At 52.4% G+C, this 19,539-nt stretch overlaps 1 protein-coding gene across 9 annotated transcripts in view; it reads right to left on the reverse strand.

Annotated features, from left to right (window-relative positions):
• The window catches only part of MRM1 (mitochondrial rRNA methyltransferase 1), a 136,846-nt gene that overhangs the window by 97,102 nt on the left and 20,205 nt on the right, over positions 1 to 19,539 (reverse strand). For 2 of the 9 annotated variants that reach the window (XM_034640410.1, XM_034640414.1), the window contains 2 exons: positions 9,324 to 9,395; positions 6,173 to 6,286 (listed from right to left, as the gene is read on the reverse strand). The exons of 5 other annotated variants lie outside the window; for them this stretch is intronic. In XM_034640410.1, coding sequence (XP_034496301.1) covers positions 6,268 to 6,286; positions 9,324 to 9,395 — 91 coding nt within the window. In that variant the 3' untranslated portion in view covers positions 6,173 to 6,267. Of the gene's footprint in view, positions 1 to 6,172; positions 6,287 to 9,323; positions 9,396 to 19,539 lie in introns of those variants that run through there. 2 more of the 9 variants (XM_034640415.1, XM_034640412.1) reach the window with 2 other exon arrangements.

The following is a 19,539-nucleotide window of genomic DNA, read 5'->3' on the forward strand; positions in this document are numbered from 1 at the left end:
CGGCCTGCACTGGGCCCTCCTCTGGACACCACGTGCCTCTTGGTATTGGGAGGAAAGGCCTTTGGGACCGAGAGTGGCCAGAGGAAGTGTGGACACGTCGAGTGCCATGAGACAGAGCAGGGGCTGGAGGTCAGGAAGAGGGAGAGACACCTCCTGCCTCCTTCAGAGAAACCCTGAGAAAGAAGCAAACAACCTCATAGAGAGAAGGAGGGCTCACAGGGACTTGGGGCCAGTAAATCCTCTACCGAGAGAGAACTAGGCCCAGAGAGGGAAAGGAGTTGCCTTAGGTCACACAGAGTCCCAGATGAGAGAAGGCTGGCATCTGGTTTCTTGACTCTGAAGCTATGGCCAATTTCAATTTGATGGGAAGATATATATATATATCATGTATCTTACATGTGCACACACACACACACACACGCGCGCGCAACAGTGCCCACCATGTAAAGTGCCTGCTGCATTTGGTCACATAACTGAGTCGGTGTCTAAAATTGGCAGTTTGTCTGCCTATGTGTTTGGGGTGTTTGTGGGCACATGGGGTTGGGTCACATGTGTAGGCAGGTGCGTGCAGGAGGGCAGAGCACGTGCCATGGCTTGTGGGCTGAGGAGCAGAGGCCTCCCCCCTGCAGGGGTCCTTGTGTCCAGAGCATCTCCCTGGGCTGCCCCCCGGCGCCCGCTGAGCCTGCTGGGCAGACTCGCAGCCTCAGAAGTGCCCCAACCCCTGCTGCTGACAGCTCGCTTCCAGGGGAGCCTCCTGGACGGGTGCTGCTCTTACAAGTCCTAATATGCTGGTGGAAACAATTAACTGGAAGAGACGGCTAATACCCAAAGGAAAACATTTCTAGATATGGTATTACAACCTCGCCTCAAAAATGGGACTTTACCATGAGGAAATACACTTTGTGAGAAGACACACTTTCTTTTAATTTAATTATATAATCTTTGGCTTAAAAAAAAAGAAAGTGGTATGGAGTGGGGGGAGGGGCTGAGATGTTGAAATCAATCCTTTACATTTCCTTTGTATTCACTGACCACCGGGGCAAGGGGGTATAAATAAGAAGACATCTGGGAAAGTTCTGGGAACAGGTCAGATCCAAATCTATCCATGAGCCCCCCATAAAACACTGTCACAGACGAGGGGAACTTCAAGCACCACAGGGTAGGGGAATGAGAGGGGAGGGCTACAGCCATCTCGGGGAACAACAGGGGGCCTAGGCCTACCTCAGGTGACCCATGTCACCCGCTGACTCAGGCTACGGCGTGCTCCTCCTGCCCTCTGCCTGACACACACACACACACACACACACACACACTCACACTGTGGAGTGGCCAGGCAGGCCAGACAGACACCCAAAAGTCAGACCCCAACCCTACAAACAGTCGCAGGAGAAGAAGGAAAATAACCCACCAACAGACTGCTTGCCCTGACCTCTCCAGGCTTCAGTTTCCCCATCTTTCAGGGAGGTGGATTAGATGGTTTAAAAGACCCTTTCCAGCTCTAACCCTCCCTGCCTTAAGTCACCATCCCAGGTACATGCCTCCTTCCTCCTGGATTTCCCCAAGGGGCAAGAAGCAGGCCCTGGTGTCAACCAGCCATGGACTCCAATCTCCACCCACCAGTTGCTAGGCGTGTGATCTAGGGCCAGGGACCACGTCTCTCCATGCTACTATTTCCCCACCTGTAAAATAGGGAGAACAACGCTCCCGTAAGATACCAGCCAAACCCTCTGCCTATGCTAAGTGTGGAACTCGTGCTCTCTATGATGCTCAGTAATCCTCAGGAGAGACCATGAAAGGCCACGAACACTCTCCAGGGATGAATCCAGCAAATGGTGGCAAAAAACAGACAAATTAACAGGATCCTCCTCTTTGAGGATCCCATCCTCTCTTCCTCCCAGTGCTCGGCATGACGTCTTCCACCCTCAATCCCATGACCACATGACCCCATGGCCAACTCAATCACCTCCTCCATTGTCCATCCCCCACCCCAGGTCCAGGGGCCAAGGGCAGCCACAGAAACCCAACTGCCTAAGTCTCTAGCCCAAAGTGCCTGGTGCTGCCCAGGTGCAGGGCGGGGGCGGGGGGGCGGGCAGGGAGGCAGTGAGACAGCTATGGCAACAGCAAATCTCCCCACTTAGGTACTAATGTAGTAAGTCCTATCAAGATACAGTGAAACGGGGCGTAATTTTTGCAGAAAACAATGCAGGTGATGTATGCCCGAGACTGGCACACAATAAAACTGTAGTGGAACGCAGAAAAAATGCACCCAGTCAATACAATAAAATCAGCACAAACACACCCGTGTAAAGCAAATAAATCTCCCAATCCAAATATTTTACAGCATGCATACCACAAGCAAGAAAGTGGAGAAGTGTGTGTGTGTCTGCACTGTTCAAGTTTTTCCCAGAAATCTCAAAGGGAAATAAACAAAATGACCAGTGAGCCCCCTCCCCTGGAGCCCCCTCCAAAACATACATACATACATACATATGTGCATGCATACATACGTGCATGCATACACACACATATATGGGGCTGGTTTGCATTTCTGGCCTCAGACCATTGTGGTCTGGCAGCGGCGACTGGGGGCTCGAGGCCCCCAAATTACCATTCATCTGGCCTTGTTGTGGAAATTTTCAAGGGATTTGCAGTAATTATATGACAAAATGCTTGCAAATCTCACTCATTGCTGAACAGAAACAGGCGGGTCAGGGATTGAACACTTTCAGCTGGGTAATTTGTAAATGTCAATCAGGCACCGGGGCAGAGAGAGAGAGAGAGAGAGAGAGACCGAGACCAAGAAAAACCAGAAAAATACTGTAGCAACCTCAGTGTACGAGGCCTCTTCATCCTCCAGAACCCAGGGCTGGAAAGGCTGGGCCCAGAGGCAAGGCAGGAGGGAGGAGAGAAGGGGGCAGGGAGAGAAAGATGGGAGAGGAGGGAGAGGAGGAGGGGGAGGAGGAGGAAAGGGACAGAGCCCAGAAACAGCCACAGAAAAGAGGCTGGGATGAGAGGGGAGGAGGGGTTGTGGATGGAGAATGAAGAGAGTGAATCAGGAAAACAGTTTAAATAAGACCAGGGGAGATTAAATTAACTGATACATACATTCTAAGAGGTAGGTCGCGGGAGCAGCCATAAATACCAGCTCCCTATCTCCCCTGCGCAAGACAGCAGGGAGAGCAAAATAAAATTAAAAGATATAACAATAAAAATTACAAATGCATCTTGAGGGCCATGTACCTGAGCTTTGTAATGGAGGCACTGAGCGGGGCTGGGCTCGGGGCTCCGCTCTCACTCCAGCCACGGGGAGCGTCAAGGTGGGAGCAGGGGGGCGGGGGGGGGGGCAGCAGGGAAGGGGGATCAGTTCATTTTCCATTTGGCTGGTCGTTCTGTGTCTCCTATTTCATCCAACAGATTTGCGGAGTGTCCCTGGCATGCATGTGAAGAAATCATAAGGGTGATTGTTAACACATGACACTTGATTTGGCCCTTCATAATTGATAAGATTTTTTTTCCTGGTCATCACCACCCCTTGAGGGAGCTGGGTTTCATTCCACTCATTTTACAGCTGAGGAACCTGAAGCTTGGGGAGGCCATGAGTTGGCTCAAGATGACTCACCAGTTAGCAGATATAGCAAGGATTCGAACCCAGACCCCCTTATGCCATACCCTTTCCTCCACTGCCCTCCAGGGGCTTATTTCCGCCAGTTTCATCCAAAAAACTGAACATGCTTTCTGAGCACACACACCTCCCAACATGGCCATGCCCCATGAGTGGTGAACCAGACAGGGGCAAAGAGAACCAGACAGCATCCTTGAAGCAGGATCGCCCACCTCTCCATTCAAAAGTTACCGGACAGCCCGCCAGCCTCACGAGAACGTTAGTGGTTCTACCTTGAAACATCTGTAAGTGGAGGAAGTGCCTAATGGCCCAAAGCTATCATAAATCCAGGCACACTTTTTTTTTTAAAGATTTTATTTATTTATTTGACAGAGACAGAGACAGCCAGCGAGAGAGGGAACACAAGCAGGGGGAGTGGGAGAGGAAGAAGCAGGCTCATAGCGGAGAAGCCTGATGTGGGGCTCGATCCCATAACGCCGGGATCATGCCCTGAGCCGAAGGCAGACCGACGCTTAACTGCTGTGCCATTCTTTTAAGGAATTTTAATTTTACTCATCACCATATTCTTGGGGAAAAAAAAATAAAAACACAGACATAAACAAGACAGACTCTCTGTTGGCAGCAATAGTAGGCACAAGTGGGAATCAGAAGGCCCCTTTGCAAGGACTCCAGGGCTCCTTCCCCCACTGAGGTCCACAGTTCAAGGGCGCAGAGCCTCTGACAGAGATGGTGCCTTTGAGCAACGGGGTAAGGAGGTTATGGGTTGGCAAGGTCAGCCCAGGAAGACTCCCTGAGGGAGGCAGATCCCGCGTGAAGAAGCGCAGGGAAGGAAAGCAGTGTGGCAGCACCAAAGCTGGTATGGGGCAAGAGGTGGGGGGAGCGGAGCAGGTTGGCCCCAGCACTCTGGCCCCATAGCCACCAAAGGTTTCAATTTGTCATGATCTCTACATGGGGATAGGTTGACAGCCACAGGGACTCCCCAGCACAGTTGCAAGAAGAAGATGCTTCTCCTGCAGCTCTAACCTGGAGTCTGTCCTGGCCACGGGTGGCCAGGAGGGCACCATTCCTGCATCAGAGGAGCAGCAAAGACACTGGAGCGCGTCCTGTGTGCCAAGCACCACTGTCCGCGCGGGAGTTACAGCAGGGAACAAACCAGGGGACACAGAAAACCTGATGTCACAAACTTATCTTTACCTTCATGATTTTCTCAGTCTTGAAATGACTTTTGGGAGAGGCACAATTACACGCATCGTCTTTTGTGAGTCAAAAGTGTTAACTTGTGGAATGTAAATCAGATGACATTTTTGCAACCATGTTTGGCATTTCTTTATTTTTAAATGTATTGGAGCCTCTGAAATAGAAGAGGCCCACAGGCCGCTGGCAGACTCTGAGCAGGGCAGGGGACTAAAACTCGATTAAAGTCATCCATCTCACAGAGAGTGGCTGCCACCTTCCTAGAGGCCAGAGGATCCCAGGGTGACAGAGACACTGAGGGGAGGGCACTGGTACCTGCCTCATGTCCACCCACAGCTGACCCACCTCTTCCTCTGCCTTCCCACCTTCTCCCTCAACCAAGAACACAGCTCGGGAATGAAGAGCCCCTGTTCAGCTTGTCCTCCAGACTATATGCTCTTCCTACCCACCTCCTCTCAACAAAGAGATTTCCTAGAAAGAAAAGGCATCACGAAAATTTGCAAATCGTCCTCTGAGCTTTGACTGCACAGATGTGGTCACTGCCAAGTACAGAAGCCTGGTCCCTTCTCTACCCCAGCATCACCCTGAGCAAGTGCTCTAATCTCATTGTGCCTCTGCTGTCTCATCTGTAAGATGGAAATAAACACTAGCAGCTAGTCTAGCAGGACCACTGTGAAGACTCAAGGACAGAAGGCATGTGCTCCATATTGTGAACCATTATGATGATACCCTCCCTCTGAGGCTCTCAACAGGTCCTACAGTTTAGGGGGAGGAGGGATAAAGAACAGGAAGCTGTTGCTGGGTCAGCAGCGACCAGGAGGAAGAGGCCTGGGTTGGGAGTTAGGAAGACATGGGTCTGCCATTCCTAATTCTCTAACAGCCTCTCTCCGAGCCTCAGTTTCCCCATTTGTAAAATGGGAAGGTTGGCCATCTGGGCTGGAAGTGTCTCTGGTTCTAGGAATTAGCATGGAAAGAATGAGAGGACCCAAGTCAGATGCAGTCCATGAGCAAAGGTGGAGTAACACTGGACAGGGCGCTGTCAGGCAGGTTCTCTTCGAAATCCCAGGCCCCAGATGAGAAAATAAGCCAAGATCACCTCACAGACCCATCACCATCACCACCAGCAGCTAGCAAAAGCCAAACGCCTGGGGAGGGGAGGGGAGGGGAGGGCGGCATCCTACCTGCTAGTCGCTTGCCATCTTGTAATCCGGTACCTGCTCCTGTCATTAGCTCCACCCTCAGCTGAATTTAATGAATCTGAGAAAAATTATGAAGTCCCATAAAGCCACAAGTATCATAAAAAGTATAATAAAATTGAGAAAAGCTATTAAGTTATAAATACAACCAATGCATGCNAGGGGAGGAGGGGAGGGGAGGGGAGGGCGGCATCCTACCTGCTAGTCGCTTGCCATCTTGTAATCCGGTACCTGCTCCTGTCATTAGCTCCACCCTCAGCTGAATTTAATGAATCTGAGAAAAATTATGAAGTCCCATAAAGCCACAAGTATCATAAAAAGTATAATAAAATTGAGAAAAGCTATTAAGTTATAAATACAACCAATGCATGCAACATCACTCAGTCGGGGAGGAAGTCGCTATAAAATAAAGTCATTCCACAAGTGACTAAATCTCTTAATTCACAAGGCACACGCTCCCCTTTACCGAGCCCAACCAAAATGAGACACAGAGCACCGAGAGAGAGACCGAGCGAGCCCCTGACCTAGGTGGAGGCCAGGGAAGTAGGAAGCGCTACGGAGTCCGCACTGTGCGTTGGGACCATCCCTAGATCCCAAATCTACATCCTTACTTTGCCAAGCAGCCCAGGTGAAAGGAAACGAAAATTAAGCAAAGAAACAGCGCGGGGGGGGGGTGTTGATGCTTAGGTTTGGGGGTTCCGGGGACCGCTTGAAGCGGGGCGGAGCCCGGGGCAGTGATCCCACGCACCCTCCCGGCTCGGCCCTCGTTGCAAGCCAGCGCTGAGCTCCGGGGCGCCAGAGACCAACGCCCCCCGCCTGCGCCCGCGCCCAGGCCGCTAGCCCGTCTCCCCCGGGCTTCCCCCCGCCGAGAGCCCCCCCGCGCTATGAATATTCATAGCTGTAATTAGCGCGCCTGGCGCCCATTACGGTGATTGCGCGTCCAATAAAAACAAACACGCTAATGAGGAGCTTTAGCGCCGGGCGGGAGGTGCGGCCCGCGCGCTCCGCTCGAAGCCGGGAGCGCAGGAGGAAGGCGGGGTGCCGGCGAGGAAAAGGAGCGATCCCCGAGAAGGGGTCGAGAGGGGACGGAGTAGGGGAGCAACTAAGACCGAGGGCCGAGGGCCGAGAGCCAAGGTCCCCCGAGCAGCGGAGCGCATTGATGGAGACGTCGTCCCCGGCGGGCGGGACAGGACGCGCGGGCTGGTTTCCCACCCGGCCGAGAGAACGGGACACTGTCACATTCGGGGAGGGGGTCTGGGCATCGAGCCAGGGCTCCTGAGGCACGAGGCAGTGGAGGTACACAGGCCCCATCCCAGGCTGAGACGCATTCCGCGCGGGTGAGCCCCGGCCTGGACCGGTGGCTCCAAAAGACCTTGCATTTTCAGAGATTGCTGGGGAGAGCCCACGGCCTCGGGCGCCCAGGCGTGGCTCCTCTCCTGGGAAGGGTGGCGCAGTGGCCCGGAGCGGGGCGGTATTGGAGGCGGCTGCCGAAGCGGAGAGGCGAGGACGTGGCACCGGGTTCCGGGGAAGGAACTACTGAGTGCCCCCAAACTACTTCAGTGGGAAAGTGGTGCTGAGGGCCGGGAGCAGTAGTCAGACCAACCGCACACTATCCCGTGACCATCCAGGCATCCCTGCAGGTCAGCGCCGGCGCACCTACTTGCCGGCTGAGCAAGCTGAGGCCGCAGAGGTCAAGGAAAGGCACACAATCACACGCCCGCCAGTGGGCTAGACCGGCCCGCGGGCCTGCGTGTCTACTCTGAGGAGCTAGGGAAGGGGTGTGGGTGGATGGACAAAGCTGGGCTGCGGGAGGGGCTTCTGCGGGAGGGAGTCCCAGGCCTGCTCTTCGGGAAGTTGGGAATGAAGGTGGGAAGCACCAATACTCTTGTAGCCAGGGGCCCACCCTAACCTAAACCAAGCACACACAGTAAGCGCTGCCTGAATGCTTGCTCAGGGGGTGAAAGAAGGAAACTACTGGAAGAAGGACACTTGATGTAGGAAGATGGGAGAGCGAAGGAAAGATCTAGAAGAGAGATGGGGGATGAGGCCTAGAGCAGTGGTTCTCAAGTTCCGCAAGATGAGATTAAAATACAGCTTTCTTATGTTCACACATACAGAATTTTATGTACAGAATTTCCACAGCATTATTAGGAAAGCCAAAAACTGGAAACAACCCAAAAGTCCGTGAAATGGTGAATGGATAAACAGAATGTGGCCTATTCATGCAATGGAATGCTAGTCGCAATCAAAAGGGCTAAACCATTGACACGCACTACAACATGGATGAACCTTGAAAACATTCTGCTGGGTGAAATAAGCCAGTCACAACGGGCCACATTGTATATGGTTCCATTTATATGAAATGTCCAAAATAGGCAAATTTATTAGAGACAGAAAGTGGATTAGTGATTGCCTAGGGTGAAGGGATAGGGGAATTTGGAGGTGACAGCTAAGGGGTACAGGCTTTCTTTTGGGGGTAATGAAAATGTTCTAAAATTGATGGTGGTGACAGTTGGATGACTGTGAATATACTAAAAGCCATTGAATTGTACACTTTAAATGGGTGAGTTGTAGGTAATGTGAATTGTATCTCAATAAAGCTGTTAACAATTAACAAAACATTATGCTAAGTAAAAGAAGCCAGACTGAAAAGATCCTCCAGAAAAGACAAATCTATGGAGACGCAAAATAGATTAGTGGTTGCCTAGGGCTGGGGTGGGGAAGGGATTAACTGTCCACAGACACTGGGGATTTTATTGGGGTTATGGAAATGTTCTATAACTGGGTTGGGGTGATTGTTGCCTAACTCAATAAATTTACTAAAAAGACATTGAACAGTATGCTTAAAACAGATACATTTCATAGTATGTGAATTACACTTCAATAAAGTTTTCAAAACAACAACAGATTGCTGGATCCTACCCCCAGAGTTTTCTGGGATGGGATGGTTGGAGAATTTGAATTTCTACCAAGTTCCCTGGTAGATACTGCTTGACCAAGACCACACGGGGAGACCCACAGATCTATAGAGGTGAAAGGCCAAGGCCAAGAAGGGGGAGGAGCCTGTTTTTTAAAAGAAAGAAACCCTTTGGGCACCAGCTCTCCACACCCACCCACCCACTCCTCCAGTGTCACCCAGGCGGATAACCGGATAACCGGGAGGGGCTGTAATGGGCGGTAGGGAGTGGTTCTCCGTGCCTGGCAGATATTCCTCCACGGCCGACAGCAGCAGAGTTAATTTCAAGGCAGCCTCTCCACGATCAACTGAAATTGCCAGCGTAAATAGGAACCGCTGTTTATTTGCCACTTACCTCTGTCTTGTTCCGCTTAAATACTGAGGGGAAACCGGGGCCATTAAGGTCAGAAGAAAATACGCAGCGTCGCTGTGGGTGGGTGAAAATGATATTAGAGATGGGGGGGCAGCAAAAAAATAAATAGAGGAAGAAAGGAGGGTGGAGAGAGGAGGAAAAACTGCCTTGCACCAACAGAGCATGAAATAAAATTAAATTAAATAAAGATCTGTTTGGTGGGTGGGGAATCTTCGTCCCAGGAAATATGGGTGGAGTTTGAGAGAGGGGAGATTTCTGGAGTTGTTTGTAAAGCCAGCCAAGGGAGCCTGTAAATTCTGATTTCTGTTTTCTGGACGGATTAGAACAGTTCGGGCTTTATTCTCTTCCTGTGGGTTNCCCCCCCCCCCCCCCCCCCGTGGTCTTGGATGGTCCCTGCCCCTAGGGGCTTCACACCCTAGAGGCGGCCCCCTTCTTCTCCCCCAGCCCCTACCCCCTGGCGGCATTAATTGGAGAAGAGGAGTCCGCATTTATTACCTCCCCTCCTGCTCCACACTAAATCTTGTGGCAATGCTTCTAAAAGTCAATAAAACGAGAAGGAAGATGCGATAAAATTAAGGTGGAAAGTGTGATGGGGAGAGGAAATGGGAATCTTCTTTTTAATTTAGCTTTAATTTTAATTTTTTGTCACCTCTCCAAACAGCCTCCTTGCTTCTGCTGCAGAGGGGACCTGGGGGGGAGGAGCTGGCCTCGCTTTTTAAAGGCTGAGAAAGCGGCACACTGGGCCAGGTCTTGGGGAGCCATGTCTTGGGGGAACCACATCTGGGAGCAAGCATGGGGTGGGTTGGGGGCTGCCTGTAAAAACCCTACTCCCCCAGAAGGAGGCACTCTCTTCTTGGGGCCCCCAGAGACCACTGTCCAGACCTGGGGGCTTTCCTGCAGCTGATTTTCACTCCCTGACAGCAGGATCTGAGTCTTAGGCATCTTAGTCACCTGTTTGTATTTATTTTATTTTATTTATTTATGGGTGGGGCATGAGAGGGAGGGGTGAGGGAGGGGCAGAGGGAGAGAGAAGCGGACTCCCCACTGAGTAGGGAGCCAGTCGCAGGGCTTGATCCCAGGACCCTGAGATCATGACTAGAGCGGAGCCAAAGGCAGATGCTTAACCCACTGAGCCACCCAGGTGCTCCCCCCTTTTTTAAGATTTTGTTTTTAAGCAATCTTTGCACTCAATGTGGGGCTCGAACTCACAACCCAGAGATCAAGAGTCTCGGGCTCTTTGGACTGAGCCAGCCAGGCGCCCCCATCTCTTTATCTGCAGCGGCTGACGCAGAACAGAAGCGGCAGGGAGGATGATAGCTAACAGGTACTGAGCACTACGTCCCAAGCACTGTTCTAAGCCCAATTTGCCGTTACTATTTCATCTTATTCCTCCCATCAATATCCCGAGCTACATACCATTGTAAGAGCCCCATTTTATAGATGAGGACATTGAGGACAGAGAGGTGAAGCACCTTGCCCCTGGCCGCAGAGCCAGCAGGTCGTGGGAACTCTACTTGTGAGATAGATAGCGGGTAACTCTCACTTATGGACTGGATGAATAATGAATGCAAATTGCCTAAGAATTCTAAACAAGTGCCAAGTATGCACAGCAGTAGTCCTGTGGGGTCCCTCTCCTTCAGTCCATGAAGGCTGGGGTCCAGAGTGCCAAGCAATGCAGAGGTCAAGATAGATGTCCTCAGAGCTCTGGGGAGCTAAGCTTCTTGGTGTTTGGTGGGAAAGCCCTTGAGGGTCAGGCCAACATTTGTTGTCAGGCGCTTTCCCATTTTCAGGAAGGGCGAAATCACACTCAATCTCGCATCTCCATCCAGCCAGAAGATGTTCTTTCCCCAGTGGCCCAATCATGGGGCAGAGAGTCTGTGGCTCCGCTTGTAAGCTCCTTCTCAAGCCCAAGACCTCTGAGGCAGCAGCGTGATTGACCCTCCCTCACCCTGGCACTAGCCAGGCATCTGGAAGCTCCCTAGCAGGGCCCCACGTTGGAGTCCAGAAGTTCGGTATGTTTTCAGAAGAGACTTCTCCCCTCCTAGCACTACCGCCTTCCTTGCCCACTCCCTGATCTGTAGGGGCCCACTGAGCTACTCTGCCCTCCCGTATTTCCTCCCCCAGTCCTGAAGATCCCCAGCCTCTCCAACTGGAAGAGGCAGGAAAGGGTGCACTTCTTTTCAAATGGGCTCCTCCTTACTCAAAATATCGTTCCCCCCATTAAGAAAAAACAACAACCATATTCTCAAAGACTAATTCCATGGAGAAGTACACATGAATATATGTAAGTTAAAAAAAAAAAAGCAAGTTATCAAATACCATGCAGAATATAATCCAATCGTGTTTGGTTCTGTTTTAAAAAATAGTTTATGGTATATTTACGTACACACAGAAGACTAGAAGAATATACATCAAGATATTTATACTGGTTTTTGTTTCTTTCCTTGGTATTTCTGTATTTTCCAAATTTTCTGCTGGGAACACATGTCCTTTTATAGTATATAAAGGGAAATTATAAATGAATTTTAAAATTCTGCCTTATTAGGTTCCGTTTTTAAAAGTACTGATACCCCTTCAGCTTGCTGGCTTTGAGGACCCATAAATAGCAGCCAAGAACAGTTCACACGTGACTGTGTGTGTTGGGGGTCCCAACTCCCCCACCCTCTCCCAGTGACTGCTGTTCATCATACCCAGGACAATTAACCATCCCCTTATTATTCACACGTCATGATTACTAATCACCCTTATTAATATCCATGCTTTGCAAAACCAGGAGGCAGCTTGGCTCAGATGCTTGGAACTCTCCAGGAATCCATTCCTGACCCCAGGCACGTCCCTTCCTGCTCTGTGCCTTCACCTCCCCCTGACTTGGAAAGATCTGCCCCTTCCTGATCCCTCCACAGTGACCAATGTCCTCTGCTTCCCTCCTTTGCCAGTTCATAAGAGCCTCACGCCCCAGAGGTGTTCCCATCCCCATTCACCACCTGAACCGCAAGCCTCCCTTACACTGGAACTGAAATAAGTGTCCCTTCCTAGAATTGATCCCTTTTCTCAAATTACCCACGTGGTTCATGAAATGTATGCTTTACACCAAGCAGATGCACTATGGCTAAAGACTGAACTTTATGGTGATACCATTTAACCATGTTCCGTCTCTAAATCTTGGTACCTGTTTTGGGAAATGCATTAGTAGTTCCGTGTTAAGCCTGCTATTGATACATTGGCCATTCAGCTCATGTTAAATTTCCTGGCCAATGTTTGAGGCAGATTTATGCTCTGGATCACTTCAGCCCTTGGTTTTTAATGTGGTGCTGGCTCTGAGAAATGTCGAGATGCGCTGTGCTATTATGGGGGAAGTGGGTCCAGGCGACACCACAATGGCACAGAACCTACACGGCACCCCCGCGGCCGCTCCTAGAGGGGTGGTGGTGACCGCTTCTGGGTGGAGATGACGACGTTGTCAGAGAGGAGGCTGCCAGCCATCTCCGCATGGAGTGCACTCTGGGTCGGGACGCCGAGCACGGACCACCACCCCGGCCCTGGCTGAGCCACAGAGCCTGCGCCAGGGCCGAGCCCACTCAAGGACCGTAAGGGGAAGACGAAAACAACGGATGCAATTTGAAAAGGGGCGGCAGTTGCATTTACTACCCAGGCAATGAGACACCTCTCACCCAACAAGAGTGACTGAAGTGACCATCTGGCAACATGTCGGGACACCGTGTGGCTATTAAAATGACACGACGGTGGGCTCGAACCCTGAAAACGTCCGTGTGATTGGATGTGAGGGGAAAGCAGGAAACCCAGAGGGAGGGCAGGCAAGGCACGCAGCCCCTGGGGAAAGAGCCCTGCATCAGAGAAGGGAAGAACTGGGTTCAAATCCAGACTCGGCTGTTCACGCTGTTCATGAGCCTCGGGCGTCCATTTGTAGAGGGAGATCAACACCCCTGCTCCCAGTGTGGCAAAAAGGCTAAGTCAGGTCCCAATGCTGAGGACCTTCGAGGGACTCGTTAACAAAAATGCCCCTGAAGGTAGCGATACCTCAGAAAGGACTAATTGGAATGTGAACATGTAGAAATTAAAGTTCTTCAGAGCCTTTTGGACCTGGTTTGGGAGAACAGGTTCCGGCCTTTGGAAGATTTCCCATAGGGGATTGGTGGCCCGACCAAGCCCAGCTGGGCTCTGGAAGAATGAAAGGAGAGAGTAGTGTGGGCTCTCTACCCACCCCGGCTCCCCCAAAGGAGACCAAAGCCACACTCGGTAAATGGGCATGGGAAATCCCAAGCTCGGTCTAAAATGAGAAGAAACAAAATCATACGCACCCTGTGCAACGCCAGGGAAGCACAGAGGCGCCCTAGGAGTCCCCTGGGAATTTGCATCATGAATCAGAGACAGAGAGACAGAGGGAGGTGGAGCCAGAAGCAGGGAGGGGAAAAGGGCCCAAGTTGTCTTTCCTTTAGCCTGTGTTCCTGCCTGCTGCCTGCTGTGGGTTAGGGACAGGCTCCGCCAGCCTGCTCCAGGAACAAGACAAATAAAGCAGACAGCTCTGCCAGCAGGCTACTGGCGCCGCCTCCTCTCACTCCTCCTCTCCCTCCTCCCTCCCCCTCCCCTTCCTTCTTCCACCTCTGCTACCCAAACTCCATCCCCTTCCTTTGGTATCATGGAAAGAATGAAGAGTGTTGTGAGTCTGGTTTAATGTAAATTACTTGACATGAGTATTTCTGGCAGAGAAAAGGATTTTCCCCCCATGTACCTGCCTTCAGGGACCCAAGCATGCAACGTGCCTCTGACACCTCCATCCCAAGGCCATCCCTCCACAGTCTCCAAGGACACTTTGGGGACCACCTCTCTCCACCCCGCCCCCAATTTTCCTCCTATACCACCTTCTTTGTGGAAGGTGGAAATGGGGAGTGGAAATGGGGTTAAGGACACGATGGCAAGCTGAGGGAGAGGAGGAAGAAGAGATTTTTGTAAGCCTGTTATTCTAGAAGGGAAGGGAAAAGGGAATGGGCCACCTTGAGGGAGCGGAGCAGATCCAGGCATTTGAAAGAATATTTTAGTAATTTTCCAAATAATTCAGCCTCCGATGCTCTTCCCTGACACAGTGCACTTTTGTTTTAATAATCCAGGAATTTGCCACAACTCCCTTTCAGTCTCACGTCACTTACACTTTGCTCTAGGAAAGCAGCCTATTTGCAGTTTGGTGGCTGTGGGCCCCAGGCTTTTCACCTGTCAGGCAGTTGGAGCCATCTGAGAAACACTCCCTCTTTTACGAGGCCTTCTTGGAATCTCCCAACCAGAAAAGCTCCTTTTCTTCTACGCTGTCCTGGGAAGGAAGTATACTCTGGGATTTTCTGCTCACATCCTATCCCCTAACTGGATGGCACCTTGCTCGTTCCTTGTGATGCCTTTCACTTAATCGATTGGTCAATGAGCTGAGAAAAGCAGCTGGGGTAGGGGGATGGGAAGGCACAAAATTGCCCAAATTCCAGTTAAGTGACCCTATCGACAAGGATGCTTGAATTCACAGTCCAAGGCCCCTCACTCTGGTGATCTCATGCAAGCTGCGTGTCCACCTTCCAGAGTGAGTCCTATTACCAGTCATCTCGCCCGAGACACCCCCAGGTAGTAGAGAGATCAGAACCCAGGCTCGCTGCCCCCGCTACCCATGTTCTTCCCACTCTACCACCCTGCCTCCTACAGCTCTTTTCCCCAGAAACAGTGGGCTGCCCCCAATCCTGATTCGCCCAGATGGGAGTCTCCTCTCTGGATTCTTTGCTTCTTCAGCCCCAGTCCAAGCTGAACCCTGGCCAGTGCCACCACTCAGCCAGCTGGTTGGGCAAGTGGGCTAGGTAGGGGTTAGGAAGCCCCAGGCTCTAATAAACACTCAAGGAGGGGACACGAACCTTCTCATCTGTGTGAGGAGCTGGGAGGCAGACATCAAAAACCTCTAGGATAGAGCCCACTGTATTATTTTTTCCTTGGGTTGTTCCGTAGCTAGGCAGCAGGAATTCGGCCTGGCAGGACAGGGTCCACAGAGAGAAGGATACCCACAGGGGGAGAGGATCCACCTGACCTCAACTTCCAGCCCAGAGTTGGGCTGCAGGAAGGGTTGATCCCATCTCGATCTCTGAGACTTATTTCCTGACTTCCCTAGGCCTTTGGGGAAATGCTGCAAATTCTTCGGCTGTCTCTCATCTCCACACCTCCACTGGGGCCTCAGTTCCAGCCCTTGAAGCTCTAGGACAGACGTCCTGACATGAACCGCCAGGGCACCACGCAGCATCTGACAACTCGACCGGCTCAGGTAGCCTGCAGGATCGACGGAGCACAAATGCTGGGTCTTCAACACACACACACACACACACACACACACAATTTAAATGGACCCTTCCCAGGCACTCTCTCAATGGGTTTCAGCCCCACAACAGGGTCCCGTTCTTAGATGAGGAACCCAGGGTTCAAGGAAGGTGAGCACCCTACTCAAGGTCACACTCTCCGGAGCCCGTGACCTCATGAATACTGACCAAACATACAGCAGTTCCCAGCCATTCAATGCCAAGCCCCGTGCTAAGCACCTTCCGTGCGCCTAACACCCACCACAGTCCCACGAGAAGACATTTTATCTCCATTTTACAGACGATGAAACAGGGACTTCGGGGTGTTAGGTGACTGGGGGGAGGCGCCTGGAGTCAAGCCTCAAGCAGCCTGATTCCATGGACCCTCCCCCAAGGTGCGGAGTGTGTTCCTCCGGGTCCCCCGAATCCCCAGCACCTCGAGGAGCGCCTGGCCCATATAAGGTGTCTCGCTGAACATTTGCAGAATGTTTGTCCACTGAGGAAGTCTGTCCCCACTGCCCCTGCCCTCGGCTTACTGCTCCCAGACCGCTCCTGTCCTTTCTCCTAGCACCTTGCTGATCTCAGGCCAGCCATTTGACACCTCTTTCCTGAGAGTTTAGGATGAAAACCCATCTGCACCCCCCCCCACCAGAGTTCCCCAAGGAGGCTAGGAAGTCATTCACCACCTTGTTCCCCACACCAACCAGCATTTGGGGATTTGTGGTTTGTCTCCATGGTGACCCCTTGCCTCAGTTTCCCCACCTGTACCAGCTAGGAGGGAAGTAGGCAAGCAGACTACTGGAAAAGAGGCCCAGAGGCAAGTCTGCCCCTTTCCCCCAGTGGTTGCAGAGGGTAGATACCACAGAGCCCCAGACAAGCAGAGAGGGGCCTGCAAAGGGGGGGGACATGGGACAATATGTGGAGTCGGCAGGCCCAGCTCCAAGGTGCATACTTCTAAGCAGGGGAAATGCTAAAATCTGAGGGCAGGGGTCTCTGGAGGATAGTCTCCCGCAGGGGGAGGTTTTGAAGGCCCCCTTTGGAACACTGGCAGCCCCAGCTACCTCCACCCCCAGGTATTAACCAGTCAACATCGCTGAGAATTGACCAGGCCTGCAGGCACTGAGGAGACCAAGATGCCCCTTCCACAAACTGATGGGACAAGAGAGATGCCCCATGCTGGGCTCACCGAGTGCCTCTGTGTATGACCTCATCCAGTGTCCCAGCAACTTGGAGAATGACGCCCATGTCACCAAGAATGAAGCAGGGATCTGAGACTTCCCCACAGTCACACGGCCAGAACACAGCTTAACAGGGACAGGAATCCAGGTCTTTGCGGCCCGGACCCATGTCTTGCCAGTATCTCCCCAGGCTTCCTTCAATAGTAGCTGGAGGCTTACCCATACCTCGCCTTCCCAGCCTCCCTCTTAACCTGGCCTGGGGTCCAAGGGCAGGTGAGCTGGGCAAGTCCCACCTCCAGGGGGGCCCTGGGTTTAGAAGCCTGGGGTCTAGTGGTCAATGAGAGGACAGCCTTCCCCATGCCCTCAGCAGCTCAGGGTCACCCACACACGGCCGGGCTGCTCCTCCCTCACCCCCCTCACCGACACCCCCACGCCCCCCTCCACAGCCCCTCTGGTTCCTCTGTCCCCTCCACTGCTACTGTCAGCCCCTGTTTGGGGCCCCAGGAATGACCAGGAGTCATGACTGGGAGGAACAGTGCCCCCGACCCCCAGCCTGGCTTCTGACCTCTCCAGCGCCTCTCTACCCAGCCCTAGCCCTGGGTGTTAGGTCCAGGGAGCAGGATTTCTCCAGCCCGGCCCACCGGCCACCGTACAGCCAGGCACTCAGAGGATTGACCGATATCTGAGCGCCACCTAGTGTGCCCGGGGCGCGCCCTGTCCCCTGCCCGCCCCTGCTGAGGCCTTCACTTTGTATGGGGCACCGCCTCTGGGGGGTGGGGGGCTGAAGGAGGGCCTCAAATCCAGACTGCTGACATTATCCCTAGCTACAGTCTTGTTAACCCCTCTTCGGCAAGTATTTTATTTTTTTAAGATTTATTTATTTATTAGACAGAGACAGCCAGCGAGAGAAGGAACACAAGCAGGGGGAGTGGGAGAGGAAGAAGCAGGCTCCTAGTGGAGGAGCCTGATGTGGGGCTCAATCCCGGAATGCCAGGATCACGCCCTGAGACCAAGGCAGACGCTTAAGGACTGCACCACCCAGGTGCCCCTTCGGCAAGTATTTTTAGCAAGAACCTATAATATGGAACAGTGGCTAAAGCAACGTTAGTCGTCCAAGAGGCCCCATCCGTGTACGGAGACTGTGCTCCGTGCCTTGCTCGGCCCGTTTCATGGTCATCTCTCCCTCTCCCTCTCCTTCCCACCCCTGGCAGGCAGGCTGATAAAGCAAAACAAGCACTCAGCATGGGCAGGGATGTCAAGCAAATCTGGGCTTACATCTTCACTCTTTACAGGCTGGGTGACCTTGAAAAATTCACCTAAGCTTTCTGAGCCTTACTTTTCGCATCTGTGAAATGAGCTTGTAATTAGCATCACGTACAATAACAAGCGTGAGGCACTCAGCAAAGTGGCAGCCACTTACCGGAGGCTCCGTTAACTGCCTTGTCCTCCTCGTCCCCCTCGAGGGGGATGTGACATCTGCTTCCTCACACCCTGAGTTGGGTCTCTGTCACCCTCCTGCTCTCTGAGCGTGCGTCACAGTGGCTTGTGCATCTCCATGTTCTAGGGCTAGGTCCCTCCCCTCTCCCCCTGACCCCCTGGAAGCCCAGCCCAGTGGCCGGCCAGGGGCTGAACTGAATGTTCCAGGCCAAATGGCCACACCCCGGTAGGAGAGCCCATTCCCTAGTCCAGAGGCCTGACCCGGTTTCTGGCCCTGTCAACACGAACGTCATCTACAGGCTTCCAGTTATAGCATGACTACGTCACAGGGAGGAAAGATACAGCGTAGGGAGTAGCCTGTGTATGCCACCAGTGTTGTGCGGTGACAGATGGCAGACACACTTGTGGTGGGCACAGCTAACATCAGAGATGTTGAATCACCATGCTGCACACTGCACGCTAATGCAATATTATGTGTCAACTCTGCTCCAACTTAAGAATAAATAAAATTAAAAACAAAACAAACACACCCACATTTTCCCTCGCAGAGCCCCGGTCTCCTCCTCTGTCCAGTGGCACTGAAGTTACCGGGATTAAGGAGAAGACATTCGTGAGAGCACTTGTAAAGGCTGTAACACACAGCAGGCCCACAATAAGTGGAATTTATTATTGTGCTAGCTTGGGAGGCCCAGTGGGTGCTCAAAGCCATGGCGAAGGAAGACAGAAGATCGTATTATCTCAACTGTGCAACTTCAACAAAGCCGTCCGGGGCAAGGAGGCAGAAAGCAAGAAGGGAAGGACGGGAGATGGTCAAAATCAGCAAAAATTAAAACCCAGTCGGGATCTCAGTCCACAACTTATTTAAGAGGAAGGCATCCCACAGGCCAGGGGTATTTGGGTGGGAGAAGCCTCTCCTCCACGGGGTGGCGATGGGGAACAGGCCAAGCGGGGTAGGGGACGAGGGGGCGAATAGCCTCTTTATTAACACAATTATTTTATTTGCTGAAAGGTAATCATCCTAAGTGAGGTCAAGGCGGCTGGCTCGGGAAGGCTCTGCAGGCGGCTGGCCCGCGTTGCCATGGTGACGGAGCCAGATCCCTTCTAACAGCTGCAAGGGCTGGAGGTTCCCGAGAAAGAAGCCCCCATCTCTCTTCTTCCCCCAGAGAGAGGCTGAACAGGACCTGCGGGTATTTGCATTCCCCCTCCCAGCTCCAAGTGACAGACCTAGAGTCCCTAGGGGGAGCCTCC

This window comes from Ailuropoda melanoleuca, chromosome 13, assembly GCF_002007445.2.
Source record: "Ailuropoda melanoleuca isolate Jingjing chromosome 13, ASM200744v2, whole genome shotgun sequence".
NCBI classification, from domain to species: Eukaryota; Metazoa; Chordata; class Mammalia; order Carnivora; family Ursidae; genus Ailuropoda; species Ailuropoda melanoleuca.